Source organism: Pelobates fuscus, chromosome 2 (genome assembly GCF_036172605.1).
Source record: "Pelobates fuscus isolate aPelFus1 chromosome 2, aPelFus1.pri, whole genome shotgun sequence".
Classification (NCBI taxonomy): domain Eukaryota; kingdom Metazoa; phylum Chordata; class Amphibia; order Anura; family Pelobatidae; genus Pelobates; species Pelobates fuscus.
In genome coordinates this window covers 369,746,652-369,762,148 of record NC_086318.1, presented here as the reverse complement: position 1 = coordinate 369,762,148, position 15,497 = coordinate 369,746,652, and the positions used below count along the sequence as shown (strand labels likewise).

Here is a 15,497-nt window from a genome sequence, read left to right as displayed (position 1 = left end):
ATAATACGGGTTTCCGCTCTAGACCTTTCCACATCCGCAATGGCACACGCCAAGGATGCCCACTATCCCCACTCATCTTTATTCTGTGTCTGGAGCCCCTTATCTATAACATTAAACACAACCCACTAATCCGGGGGCTTGACACCCCTGCGGGCGAACACAAACTAGCCCTATTTGCGGACGACATACTGGTATTCCTGACAGACCCAATACAGTCTATCCCAGTCCTAATACAAATGCTGAACAAGTATAGCTCAGTGTCGTACTACAAAAATAATACAGCCAAAACCCAGGCTCTCCCCATACGACTACCAAAGGCCACGATTAAAAAATTAGAAGAAACACACACATTCGAATGGCGAACTAAATCGATCCAATACTTAGGCATAAAACTAACAAAGTCCGTACACTCACTAACTACAGAAAACCACACACCTATGATCCACAAACTTGCATCCCAAATGAGTCAATGGGAAGGATCGGAAGTATCGTGGCTGGGGCGCATTAACGCCATTAAAATGATGATTATGCCCCACGTGCTTTATCTCTTCCGCACACTTCCCATACCACTGTCGACCAAAATACTAAAAAGATTCCAGACTATCATTAAAGCCCACATATGGAAAAGGAAGCCTCCCAGACTGGCCACCGCCAAACTTAGCCTACCATATACGAGAGGAGGCTTGGGTGTTTCGGACATCCGTAATTACTACCGGGCATCTCTACTAGCACAAGGACTATGATTAATCAGATCTCTAGGCGCAGATAAACCCCTCTATGGTTAGCTCTCGAGGATGCCTGCATACACCCAGCCACTCTGACTAATACCCTCTGGACACCCGAACCAACAACCATAGAGAATACCGCACTATGGTGCACAAAAACCACACTGAACACTTGGAGACAGTGGGCCTCAGAGGTCATGGACACGCAAACACCATTCAAAGGAGCACCACTCACAGCATTGCAGGCTAGCTCACCCGACCTCCCGCTACAAACATGGACGGCCCTTGGGATCTGTAAAATACAGGACCTATATAACCAGAACATGCTGAAAGCATTCCCAACCCTGCAAAGCGTGTTCTCCCTGAACTCCAGAGACATATTCAAATATTTAAGGGTCAAGCACATACTACAGACACACACCAAGCTGACAGCACCCACAAAACGACCAGAAACATCTTCTGCCCGGTACATATTGACATCCCGCTCCATCAAACCTCTAGCCCTATGCTATAATGCATAGTATTGCAAACCCAGAGCCTGGGGTGATAGGGCTCTGGTAAATGTGAGTTATTTCCCCATATCCCCCCTTTCACATATTTTGGACCTTGTTCAGATAGTCTGCACTATTTGTTGTCATTTTCTATTTACAGATCAGTTTAGCGTGCTTTTTTGGTAAATACTATGCTATAATGCACTAGAGAGAGGGAAGTCCGAGCACAAACTTCCTTACATGGATAAATGGGAAGGAAACATAGGGAAACCACTCACATTACAACAATGGCATGAAGCCTTTTATATCACAAAACAAGCGTCTAAAAGCTTGTCCCTATGGGAAGCATATTGCAAAATTGCAATGCGTTGGTATTTGGTCCCCTTAAGACTAGCTAGACTGTATCCCAACACTGCCCCGCTATGCTGGAGGTGCAATCGCACATCAGGGTCGCTGCTACACATATTTTGGGACTGCCCAATCATAACTCCGTTCTGGAACTCTGTCCAAACACTCATACACGAAACTACTAGCATAACAATACCACCGGACCCTGTACATTACTTGCTTCATATGCTCCCCGCGAGCAATCCAGTGAGACACCCAGCAACCACGACTGCATTAAACATATTAACCACAGCCAAAATTGCGATAGCCTCACAATGGAAGGTCGAGACGCCTCCAACCTTAGAGGAGGTAGCAAAACGGGTGGATAGCATATGCCTGTACGAGAAGATGGCACACAAATTGCAAGTAACACCTGAAAAACATGGTATCCAACGGGGCGGGGGGCTCAGCGTCCGAGCAAAGGACGGAACAGACCAATAAGGTACTAAGGCACAACGGCACACGCTCCAGGGGAATGGATAGGGGGGACATGTCACGAGTCATAAGCACCAAAGGGTCCGGTAGCGGAACCAAAGCAATATGCACAACAGGAAAAGCCCAGGTCACACGGTTACACAAGTTGAGTTAAAGTTGAATGTTACCCTTCCCTTAACCTTTTCTCTTTCTGTACCCGGTTGCATGATGCGATAGAGAATAAGCCAAGTACGCCCACCAACAATAGAAAGCACGAGTGACTACAGCTCCATGTCAAAAATGCCTCAAACGAGCTGTCACACAAGCAAAGATATAACACAACACCGATGAAAAGTAGAATCAGTGTTGCATAAATGTTGTTATCAATGTTAATGCTACTGTACGTGTTATAATGTATGTGGTACGTAGCAAACTGGTAATGCCGTACCTGATCAATGAGCTGCTGCGTCAGCAATTGTATTATGCAAATGTATTATGCACTGGAGTACTACTAAAAACTAATAAAAAAGAGATGAAAAAAAAGAAAGGGAAGTCTCTTTAGACAGCCACTAGAGGTGTAGGAAATCTTCAAAGGTAATTATAGCAGTTTATTTAAAAACTGCAATAACTACCACTGCAGTGTTAAGGATGCTGGGTCTATGCACCCAGACTACTTCAATGAGCTGAAGTGGTCTGGGTGTCTATAGTGTCCCTTTAAGTGATTTCCTTATTTGTCTTGCATTCTCCAACAAATTTTATGATGTGAGCCTGACCATTTGCTCCAGTGATCCTTTACCTGGTTAATGTTTTTGGATAAACTTTTAAAAGTATGGAATATTTAAAGGTTTCAAAAAATTTTTTTAGATGTGATGTCTTTTTTTAAAAAAAATATTTTAATATATTGAAAAAGTAATTTTAAGAGTTTATCCAAAAATATTAAATTAAGTGTTGAGTTATGTCTGCAAAAATTGCCCTTGATTCGACCCTAGATAATAGCACCAGGTTATTATTGATTGCTGTGACTTAAATATCCTTGGAATTTTTTTCAGGTAGATATTGGGAAACTGTCGAGCGGTTGAAGATTAATCAGTTTTATGGCGCTCCGACTGCAATTCGCCTGCTGCTTAAATATGGAGATGAATGGGTGAAGAAATATGATAGATCTTCCTTAAACATGCTAGGATCTGGTGTGTATACAAGGATTCTATACCATGCATTTATACTGGTTGCAGAGTATCTGGTAATATTTAGTAATAAATTATATTTCAACCTGCACGTTTTAGAATGAAAAAAAAACCCAACAAAACATTAAATGAATATGGTATGTAGTAAAACATTGACTATATACAGTGGAAAGTTAAACATTAACATTTATGGTCTTACATTATGAAATGCATTGTTGCCAATGACAGTATTTGTGTATGCTTCACTAATATTTCTTTGAACAGTTTGTAATATTGTATTATAAATGGATTTTATGTGAAATTGTAAACCAAAACAAGTTTAAAATATATGTAAAAGTTATAAGACTGCATGCATTTTTCACATGTTACAAATTCAGGATTTGGGAGAAACCAGTGAAGAAAGCTGGAGGGAAAAGTGGGAGTTAACCAAAAGTAACACTAATCTGTTATTCCAATCAGCTTCTTGATGTTCTTAACCAAAAAAATAATAAAATCAGAATATTGTTAGTGACTAGTCAGAAACCAAGACATTGTTGGTCAGTAAGGAAAAAAGTCAATCATGTCTGCATTTTATCCGCATTTTATTTTCATGACTGATGGGATAAAATGTATAAGTGAGAATATATATATAAAGCAAATGGATGTTCCATTGTGCTGAGATATCATCTGAGAATTTGGATACCTGTGTGTTCCTGTATGAGGTTATCCGATACACATGAGTTAGGCCTCATAGATTGGTCAGATAAAGGAAAACTTCCTTTAAAGTTGCCTCTGGTATTAGGCAACTTGTATCCTGCCGAGATAATTGGCCAATTTCCTCTTGGAGTCTGGAAGGTAAGTGACAGTCAATCCTTGGCAGTATTTCTGGGATCAATCCATTGTAACTCTCCTGTAATAACAACTGGCTGTTTATTCGACCCTGATGGTTGAGATAAAATGAGGTTCTGTTGTCAGTATTTATCCTGCTCTAATTTTGTTTGAGAAACAAGAAAATATTCTCAGTTCCAGAAAATTGACTGCTAGTATTGACTCTTCCATTGGCTATCGATCTACCTTAGACAACATGGCTCTTGTAATGAGCTTTCCTACATGTTTGCAAGAGTCTGTCATTTCAAATGCCCAAGGGAAGTTGTTTAACCCCTTAAGGACACATGACATGTGTGACATGTCATGATTCCCTTTTATTCCAGAAGTGTGGTCCTTAAGGGGTTAATGTAAATCTGTTGGACAAATTGGCAGCATCTAGGCCCAAGGTAAGATCCCTATTGAGATACTCTAGAACCACATTCCAATCCAGATTCAAGTTGTTGAATTGAGTTAAGAATAACTCTCTAGCCAATTTTAGATAACACTGTGATATCTTGTATCTTCTTAGAAACATGTGAATTTGAATCCTTTGTACAATCCTCTTTTTCCTTATGTATGATAGACACACCAGACTCCTTGATTTATGCAACAGATCTCCCAGAAAAATAAATAGTTGGTGAGAAGGAGTTGACTGGGTCATTTTGTAGTTCAGTAGCATGTGTGTCTGATTTGCTATCCCCTTAAATGGGTCCACTAACATAATATTGTCCAGATAATGAAAGGCAAGTATTCCCATGTCACTAAAACTGGCAATAACTGTAATAATATTTTTGGAAAAAGTCCTGGGAGAGGTATTTATGACAAAAGGTAGGCCATTAAAGATGGACATCTCCTACTGTGAAAGCAGCTATAAAACTCTGTGAACACTCCCCAGTATTCCACAAATACAAATATACCAAAAACAAACCTTAATGTTTAGGTGATAAAATCTACGAAAAGTCCCCAAAAATAATTAGTAAATTGCACTTACCCAACAAATAAAAAATATATTACATGAATTTAAATGTAAACAGTGAGTGGTTAGTGATGAGAAATCACATTTGGTAGAGACTGTTATGAATATAGACCAGTGATGGCGAACATTTTTGAGCCGAGTGCCCAAACCGCGAAACAAACAAACTCTTTTTCCTCAAAGTGCCAACACAGCAATTAAACCTAAATACTGAGATTTAAATTTAGAAAAAACAACTCATACAGTTGTCTGAACTAGGGGTGTAGTGTGTGCATGGGAGTGCAGTGTATATATGGGGTGCAGTGGGAATACTGTGTGTATGGGGCCAGTGTGTTTATGAGGGTGTAGTGGAGGCAGTTTGTGTATGGGAGTGCAGTGGGGGCAGTGTGTGTATGGGGGCACAGTGGGGGCAGTGTGTGTATGGGGGCACAGTGGAGGCAGTGTGTGTATGGGGGCACAGTAGGGGCAGTGTGTGTATGGGAGTACAGTGGGGGCGGTGTGTGTATGGGGGCACAGTGGGGGCAGTGTGTGTATGGGGGCACAGTGGGGGCAGTGTGTGTATGGGGGCACAGTAGGGGCAGTGTGTGTATGGGAGTACAGTGGGGGCGGTGTGTGTATGGGGGTGCAGTGTGTGTGTGGGGGCATTGTGTGTGGGGTGCAGTGTGTATATGGGGAGAAGTGTGTGTATGGGAGTACAGTGGGGGCAGTGTGTGTATGGGGGTGCAGTGGGGGCAATGTGTGTGTAGTTGGGGGCTGATTAAAACAAATAATGTTTTTTTTAATTTAAAAAAATATGCTTTATATCACCCTCCCTTCTTACCTTTGCCCAGGGAGGGGGGTATCGACTGTGAAGCCCTGGTGGTCTGGTGAAGTATCCCTGGCGGTTCTAGTGGGGAGTAAACTCTAGCCTGCAGCTCCTGGGCTAGAGCTCACTCTCATGAGAACACCGCGTTGCCATGGTAACCGCGGCAATGCTCCGTGCTCGCAAGAGGAGTCCCGGCGGAGCTACAAGCTAGAGCTCCCGGGCCTCCTCTCCCTCCCTTGCCGGCAATGTGCCTGTGGACCGGTTAGGGAGTTCTCTGATCTCCCCTCCGGTCCGTGAAGGCACCCAGCAGGATAGCACCGGCCCTGCAGGAGAGATCATCGGCTCTTGGGGGGGATTGCAACGCCCCCATTGTGACCTATGGCTACATGCCCACAGAGAGGGCTCGGCGTGCCAGCGGTGGCACGCGTGCCATTGGTTCGCCATCACTGATCTAGGCTCTAAAATATGGGTCGTCTGTGCCTTTTAGGCAGCAGCACTACCTTCTTGGATTGCTATGAAGCATTTAACTCTAGCAGTATATAGGTAAAGACAAAAAGCAATGTAAAGTACACCATAGAAAAAAACATCATATGTGTTTACAGGTAGTCTATAGTATGCTAACCTTCTGTTGGAGCCCATAAATGACTGACTCCAAGTTTGTAGCGGCGGTGCCAAATTGCAGGGTGACACTACCCTTCTTTCACAACTTATTTTAAATTCTCACCTGGAACAGGCTTTTTCAGTCAGTATTTGCCAGGAAATTATTACCATAACAGTAACTATTACTGGTAATATAGAATTTTCTACATTTAAATAAACGGAAAATATTTGTTTAAGTAATTTTTTTTTACCTTGTACTCTAAAAATACCTTTCTAGGAAATTGATCTGTTGAACTTGAGTTACTGGTGAACGGCTGCGGCATATTTAAGGAGAAATTTCAGTGAATGGCACATCCAAACTAACGGAAATCTGCTATTTTATACTTTTTAATTTAATGCGTTCTCCGCATTAATCTGTTCTGGAGGTCAGAAAAAAAGTCAAAATGAGCTGGCATGGAAACCAACCCACAATGCAGAACACACAGTAAAAGGCATGCAAACGACGAAGCTCAGCGCACGACCTTTCCATAGCTTGAGAAATGCACCAAAAAGTCCTAAAACAACTGCAAACATTTTCCAGAATGGCTCCAAAACTCGATGCAAAAGCCACTCCAACATCTCCCCACTCGACGCCACATGCTACCCACAGGCTCCAGCATGCACGGGGCAGTGCTTTAAACCTCCCAGGTGCAATGCATCCTGGGAAAACTTTGTATTGCAAAAAAAAATGTGTGTATGTATATATATTTTAGTCCTTTTTTTGTGTTATTCGACTTTAAACCACATGAAGGCCTGCTCTGGCATTTGCTACACGTTCCAGAAGCCTGGCGTGTGAGTCAGATTTGCATGGTGCTGTTAGTCAATCAATTGGATCAAATTGACAATGCTAAAGACAGTTATGCCCAAACGTATTGACTTGAAACTAGGTTTCATTGTCAGGGCACTCTACGCAGCATAACTACTACAGTGGCCACATTTTATTTAGTTAATAAAATGAGCCTTTCCCTCTGAAGTGACTGATCCTGTTTAATATTCTGCAATAGTGCACCTGTAACCTAAGTACTTGGTCCACAGAGCCTGTTCCTAGAAAAGGATTCCTAGAACTCAAGGTTATGTAATAAGACACATTTTATCTGCAGCCAAGTTCCCTTAAATGTTACCTTAAAGCGGCACTGTCATGCCGAATCCCGTTTTTTTTTTAACCCCCCTCCCGCCTCCACTACATCCAATTGACCCCCTAGTCACCCCCAAATGCCCCTAAGCCCCCCACATTACCTCTTTTTAATTCTTTATCTTCTGCCCCGATCTTTATTCAGGGCGCCGCCATCTTTGTGTGGGTAGGTGAAGTCCCTGTGGGACACGTCATCTACCCACACTACACAGACTGTGAGATTCCCGCACATGCCCAGTGAAACACCTGGACATGCGAACGGGAATTTCATCTATTCATTCATTCATGCACCTACTGTCCTCCCCCCCGGCCCCCACCCCTGCGCGGTGGGTGGGGGCACTAATAAAATAATAAGGGGGGGGACCTACTGTCCTCCCCCTGGCCCCCACTCCTGCGTGGTGCGTGGGGGCCCTAATAAAACAATAAGGGGGGGGGACCTACTGTCCTCCCCCCCCCGGCCCCCACCCCTGCGCGGTGGGTGGGGGCCCTAATAAAATAATAAGGGGGGGGACCTACTGTCCTCCCCCCCCTGGCCCCCACCCCTGCGCGGTGGGTGGGGGCCCTAATAAAATAATAAAAAGGGGGGGGGGACCTACTGTCCTCCCCCCTGGCCCCCACCCCTGAGCGCTGGGTGGGGGCCTTAAATAAAGATAGGGGGGGGGACCTACTGTCCTCCCCCCTGGCCCCCACCCCTGAGCGGTGGGTGGGGGCCCTAAATGAACCCCCCCCCATCAAGGTGACTAGGGGTCCCAAGCCCCTAGTCACCCCCCCCCCCCCCCACCCCAAAACATTCTAACCCCTACCTACCCCCCTCACCCTAAAAATAGTGAGGGGGGAATAAAATAACTAACCTGTAAAAAAAATAATTAAACTTACCATTTGACGTCTTCTTTTTTCTAAATTCTTCTTTCTTCAGCCCCCAAAAAGGCCAAATAAAAATCCATCATACCCGTCGCACTTTAAAAAAAAAAAAAAAAACGAGCGCAAAAAAAAAAATTTATCCATGTTCACCCATGGAGGGCACGCCGCGTACTGAGCTCCGCAGGGCGGGTCAAGGCTTATATAGCCTTGCCCCGCCCTGCAATTAGGCTTAGAACACACTGATTGGTTGGTTTAATTGGTTGGTTGGTTTAAGAACTTTCCCACGCTGTGTAAAATGACAGATCACTGTGATTGGATGGTTTTCAAGCCATCCAATCACAGTGCTCTGTGTAATTTTACAAGCTTGGGAAAGTTCTTTGGAATTTCCCCACGCTTGTAAAATGACACAGAGCACTGTGATTGGATGGCTTGAAAACCATCCAATCACAGTGATCTGTCATTTTACACAGCGTGGGAAAGTTCTTTAGAATTTTCCCACGCTGTGTAAAATGACACAGAGCACTCTGATTGGCTTAAACCAACCAATCAGTGTGTTCTAAGCCTAATTGCAGGGCGGGGCAAGGCTATATAAGCCTTGATCCGCCCTGCGGAGCTCAGTACGCGGCGTGCCCTCCATGGGTGAACATGGATTAATTTTTTTTTGCGCTCGTTTTTTTTTTGTTTTTTTTTAAAGTGCGACGGGTATGATGGATTTTTATTTGGCTTTTTTGGGGGCTGAAGAAAGAAGAATTTAGAAAAAAGAAGACGTCAAATGGTAAGTTTAATTTTTTTTTTTTACAGGTTAGTTATTTTATTCCCCCCTCACTATTTTTAGGGTGAGGGGGGTAGGTAGGGGATAGAATGTTTTGGGTGGGGGGGGGTGACTAGGGGCTTGGGACCCCTAGTCACCTTAATGGGGGGGGGGGTTCATTTAGGGCCCCCACCCACCGCTCAGGGGTGGGGGCCAGGGGGGGGAGGACAGTAGGTCCCCCCCCTTATTATTTTATTAGGGCCCCCACCCACAGCGCAGGGGTGGGGGCCAGGGGGGGAGGACAGTAGGTCCCCCCCCCCTTATTATTTTACTAGGGCCCCCACCCACCGCGCAGGGGTGGGGGCCAGGGGGGGAGGACAGTAGGTCCCCCCCCCTTATTATTTTATTAGGGCCCCCACCCACAGCGCAGGGGTGGGGGCCAGGGGGGGAGGACAGTAGGTCCCCCCCCTTATTATTTTACTAGGGCCCCCACCCACCGCGCAGGGGTGGGGGCCAGGGGGGGAGGACAGTAGGTCCCCCCCCCTTATTGTTTTATTAGGGCCCCCACCCACCACGCAGGAGTGGGGGCCGGGGGGAGGACAGTAGGTCCCCCCCTTATTGTTTTATTAGGGCCCCCACCCACCGCGCAGGGGTGGGGGCCGGGGGGGAGGACAGTAGGTCCCCCCCCTTATTATTTTATTAGGGCCCCCACCCACAGCGCAGGGGTGGGGGCCAGGGGGGAGGACAATAGGTCCCCCCCCCTTATTATTTTATTAGGGCCCCCACCCACAGCGCAGGGGTGGGGGCCAGGGGGGAGGACAGTAGGTCCCCCCCTTATTATTTTATTAGGGCCCCCACCCACCGCGCAGGGGTGGGGGCCAGGGGGGGAGGACAGTAGGTCCCCCCCCTTATTATTTTATTAGGGCCCCCACCCACCGCGCAGGGGTGGGGGCCAGGGGGGGGAGGACAGTAGGTCCCCCCCCCTTATTATTTTTTTTAGGGCCCCCACCCACAGCGCAGGGGTGGGGGCCAGGGGGGAGAACAGTAGGTCCCCCCCCTTATTATTTTATTAGGGCCCCCACCCACAGCGCAGGGGTGGGGGGCAGGGGGGGAGGACAGTAGGTCCCCCCAATCTTTAACCCCCGCGCGGGGGGGGGGGGGGGGGGGGGGGTTTATTAGGTGTTTTTTGTTTTTTTTTACAGTGAGCAGCCACAGGCTGCTCACTGCCTACTAGACATGCACCTACTCGCGGTATAGCGAGTAGGGGCATATTATTTACTAATACTAAGTAATCTTTACTTAGTATTAGTACATTTGGCTTCAAGACCAATTCAGGTCTTTCAGCCTTTTAGTAGATAGCTCCCTGATACCGTGGGAATTAGGGAGTTATCTACTAAGCGGCTGCAAGATGCAGCCACAGCAATGAATAGGATCGGAGTTTCATTCATTAGAATGAAATTCCGATACGATCAAAGTACCGAATTGCATCCTAACACCAATGGAGAAACTCTTCTCATTCTGTTAGGATGCAATTCGGCAGTTTTGCCGGCCTTCTGTCTAAGTGACAGGACTTTCGGCAATACTGACAGGAAGTATTGTGGGAACTGGGAGGAAAGCTAGGGATCATGGGAAAATTGCTCTGACCAGCGGAAATGAAGCACACTTTGCTCCTCCGCTGGTCAGAGCTGGTCAAGCGGAGGAATCCTCCATAAGGCAAAGAGTCCCTACTTTGTCTTATAATTTTAAAGAAAACTAAAGAAGACAGGAAGAAAAGAATAACAGATCCTGAGAGAGGGGGAGAAGAGGAAGAGATTGAGGAAAGGTAAGTTCGGCATGACAGTGCCGCTTTAATTATTCATGTGGAGGGGTAATGGACTGAAGAGTTTTGACTGGGATTTGGTAAGTGCTCCATGGTTATAAATAAGTAATTAAGATCAGGTTTATCTCAATTAAAGGAATTTTAAAATATATATATATTTTTTTTTTAATGAAACATAAGTTTCAAGGAAAATTATTTCAAACGCTGATAAAATAGTGAAGATATGAAAACTACGGAAAAGGTAAAGGCAATTATTATAAGCAAAATATTATAAATCAAAATGGTATTAAAGTCGCTACAAAATAAAAAGTTACCCAGGTATTAATTGAATTATCTTATACAACAAACATTGTGGTAACATTTTACTAGCCCTGATGATTAAGTTTGCTGTGAGGATAAAGCTTTTGTGTTTTTTCATTGAACTTTCTAATTCCAACCTCAGTCGCTAATCTTCTTAATTTGGTTTTAATATTCCTTGATGTAAATACTACCAGAGTCATAATATAAGGGAGTTTAATCCCTTCATGGTTTTTGCAAGATCCCATGTGTTTGTGAGAGAGACCATTTTGGCACTTTCGCTTTGTATCTATTGCACCTTAATTTAATGCTTCTCTTTAAGAGCACCCATACATATTTTAAGTATTTTTTTAGATAAGGCTGTCTTCTAATACCCTATATTTAGGTACGCAACACTTGGCACACCAGATGTTGTTAACTACATCTTCCTTGGTGATTTGCCAGCATCATGGCTTTAAGAACATTACAATGATGTATTCTACAAAACTGACTGTGTATGTTATTCTAAACTTGACCCTAGCAAACCCAAATCCTAACAACAGCTTTCTGGGGCAATGTTGGAAAATCTATTGGTGGATGTCTCATGCTTGCTGCATCCAGACAACAGGCTGGTGCAAGTTGCATTGTGTTGCCATGTATTGGACATTTGTATTGCCATCGACAATACCCAGTAGGTGGCATGGCACCATGGTAATCAGATGCCTTGGACATCCTTAGGGTGTCTATTGCTGTATACCGTCAATAGTAAGGAGTCCAACAATAGCAATTGGTGATACTCGTGATATCAGAATTCTTATACAGCTACTGTACCCTGTACATTGGCTGTCACCAGGTGCAAGAGTAACAGTGACCTAGAGGGTAGGTCAAACGTTTAGTTAAAAGTTGTACACTTTTATTAAAACAAAGTCCTCAATCTAATATTTTTAGATAATCTTTTCAAATGATGTAATATTTTTTTTATAAACTTTTAACATTATTTAATGTTTTGAAAAATTTTTTTTTATATATATATATAATATTTTTTTGATATTTTAATATTTAAAAAAAATCATAATTTGAAAAGTTTATCCAAAAATATTAAATCATTTGAAAATATTACATTAAGGTCATAGTGCATTGATAAGGATATATTCACTAGCTTGTGAATTGTAGTGCAGAAAATCAAAGTGCTACAATTTGTTTTTCACAGTTTGATGAATAATCCCTTATATTTAAGTTATTGACCAAAAACTAATCAACACTTAATGCTATGTCATGTCATGTGGTGAAACGACTCTCCCATAATATTATGCAAATCATATGCATTGTATGCACTGTAGCCACCAAGAACCCATTAAGGAGTAACAGGGATCTATATCATCATGTCAATCTGTTTCAGTTTCAATAGTGATAGAGCTGGTCCTGTTAAATGAGGGTCACATTTTGTTGGCATGTGACATGCATGTTGTGTTTACAGCTTCTAAGCTGTTAAATTGTGTTAACAGCTAAGAATGGCACCAGCTAAGATGAGCCATTTGTTTCTTGTAGGAACTTTCCATCATTTTCACATATGTGCAAATGTTGTGATATTTCATTATAGGGAAACAGGAGCAATCAAAACGCAAGTGGGTGATTATCTTGTATTTCCTACAAATCTCTGGCAAAGATAATATAGACTTAATAGTGTGGACAATTAGGGTTAAATATTTATCTCATTTTCAGGTCTCCTGGAATAGCAGGTGAGCAATTAAAGTGCAGGTTAACAGAGCTTAGCAATTTTTAGGCCAAATATCCAGCCACGCATGAAACCACACACTGGCCAATATCATTAGCATTCTACAAAAAAGCAACGCTCAAGGACAGATACCAGCATTCCCTTGTGCTATTGTCACATGTTATGGAAATTTCTGTCCTTGATAAAGTTCTATGTACAGTTTTACCTTCTTTCCAGCTAGATAGTAACTTGGTCAATAACATGTGATAGTTGTTAAAGACTTTTTTTGTTGTTACATTTTTAGTTGGTGAACCAATCAACCATGAAGCCTGGGAGTGGTTTTACAACGTGGTGGGGGAGAAGAGATGTACTCTTGTGGACACTTGGTGGCAAACAGGTAAAAATACCGTGAAAGGTTGACATTACTGCAGGAAACTGAATAAACTGTGATGAAGCACTTGATTAGTCCAAATAGGAAATAAATTAAAAAATATTGAGCTCCAAACACTCAAGAGAAAATCGTGTCGCACTCCTCGTAGAAGATAATTGGCGCCATTCCTTAAATGAAAGAAATTCCTCAGAATTACACAATTGGTGGAAAATCCCTGGTGTTATCTTGAAAGTGCAGTGGGGTTTTCACTAAATATAAAAAAAAAGTCTGTTGTTGAAATTATATTAATAACTTGTTCTCTTCTAAACCCCCAAATTCCCAAAGATCGGAATTCCATAATTTACCAATGAACTAACTCTGAATTGTTTTTGAATTTGAAAATTCAGAAATTTCTGCCGACCTTGTTTTTGCTGGTAAAAAAGTAGAAAGTCCATTGGTGGCTGGCCATGGTGTGGAAGATTTTGACCTACCAAACCTTTCCCCGCTAGTACCATGGGCACCACTAGATAAATTCTAACACAAAATAAATAAATGGAAAGTGGGTTACCTGGGCTTCCTGCTAACTGGGGATGTGGTATATCCATTTGGACACATCTTTTGTGGCAGTCCGTTGGTTAATATCATGAATAAATGGGCGGCCCCTGGGTTTTGTGCTTAAGGCTAAATAATATAATTGTGCATCCAACAGATCCCCTTTTAACACAGAGGACTTTTAGTGTTGGAGGTCTTTCCCTATCTCTCCCCATGATGTAATATAGGTTAAGACATATTAAGTACTGGGCAACTGCAACCTGCTACACATGAGGGGGGGGGGGGGGGGGGAGTACAGGGATATGACCAAGTTGTTTGTTTGTTTTTTCACCTCCCATCCCACATCCCAGAGTATGGAGAAATAAGCAGGTGGTTTACTGCTCTGTTCAAATATATTTATATTTTTATATTTGAACAGCTGAAAACAAATTAGTCATTACATTTAGCAAACATGTAGGTTTCTAGTAAACTTTTTATCAATATATTAAGTATTTATTGAATAACGTATTTTTCAGTTGTTTTCGTTTTTTTTACTTTTTTTCCAGAATTTCAGCTATTTCTAAAGACCTGTATTTACTGACATTAATTTTAGCGAGTGATTCTGGCTAATTTCCATATGTAATGGGAAAGTATTGCCCCATTTAATGCTTTGTTAACTAAATTCTGCATTGTAACCACTTGCTGTGACATGTCGTGCTCTAGAACTGAAGGCTGCTGTTAATATCTATAGACCCTGTAGACATTTTAATGTAAACACAACCTTTTCATAGAAGGCAGTGCTTACATTACTGCCTAGGGACAACTCCAGTGGCAGTCACTCAGATGGCCACTAGAGGTGCTTCCCGGGTCAGTGCTGAACAATATGCAGCACTGCAGTTCAGCTTTTGAACACTTTGCATGGAGATGCTGAACATTCCTCATAGAGATGCATTAATCCAGTGTTTTGTCGCACATGCACAGTAATCTTCCAATGCTTTCTTAAGGGAAATCATTGGATTGGCTGAGATCGTCAGTTTTGATGATCTCAACCGAGGAAGCAAATCAGGGGCAGAATCAGCACCGGCGTACCCTCATGCAGCTGGAATAAAGGTTAGTAAACTCGCATTTTACATAGGTTACAGGGAGGTGGTAAACCTAAATAGTGATATTACAGCTATAGCGAATAGGATGCATGTTTGTACACCTTTCACTCTAATGTTCCTTTAGATCTATAAAGCAACAATAAGCAAAACATAACGTCACGTGGAAAGGAGAAGAATACAATATATGGATTTTTACAGGTCATTGAGTTATGTAACATTGCACTCTGTAATAACACAGAAACCAGCATTAAAACATACCTCCCTTCTCCTGATATACTTGCATTATCGTATATCTATGTGCATCATAATAGCGCCTGGAAAATAACTTGAACACTTTCTCTTACAGTGTCTTTGGATGTATAAATTAATGTTTAACATTTATTACATCGTGCTGTGAAAGAGCATGTCACTTTATTAAAGGCATTCTTTTTACAGCAAAGAAATGTTACTGTTTATTTATTGCTATCTCCTGGAAA

General features: G+C 42.8%; 1 protein-coding gene across 1 annotated transcript in view; it reads left to right on the top strand.

The window, feature by feature from the left end:
* ACSS1 (acyl-CoA synthetase short chain family member 1) overlaps nucleotides 1–15,497 on the top strand; it is a 101,023-nt gene that overhangs the window by 55,031 nt on the left and 30,495 nt on the right. Inside the window, exons 7-8 of the mRNA XM_063443703.1 lie at nucleotides 3,067–3,204; nucleotides 13,322–13,414. Coding sequence (XP_063299773.1) covers nucleotides 3,067–3,204; nucleotides 13,322–13,414 — 231 coding nt within the window. The remainder of the gene's footprint in view (nucleotides 1–3,066; nucleotides 3,205–13,321; nucleotides 13,415–15,497) is intronic.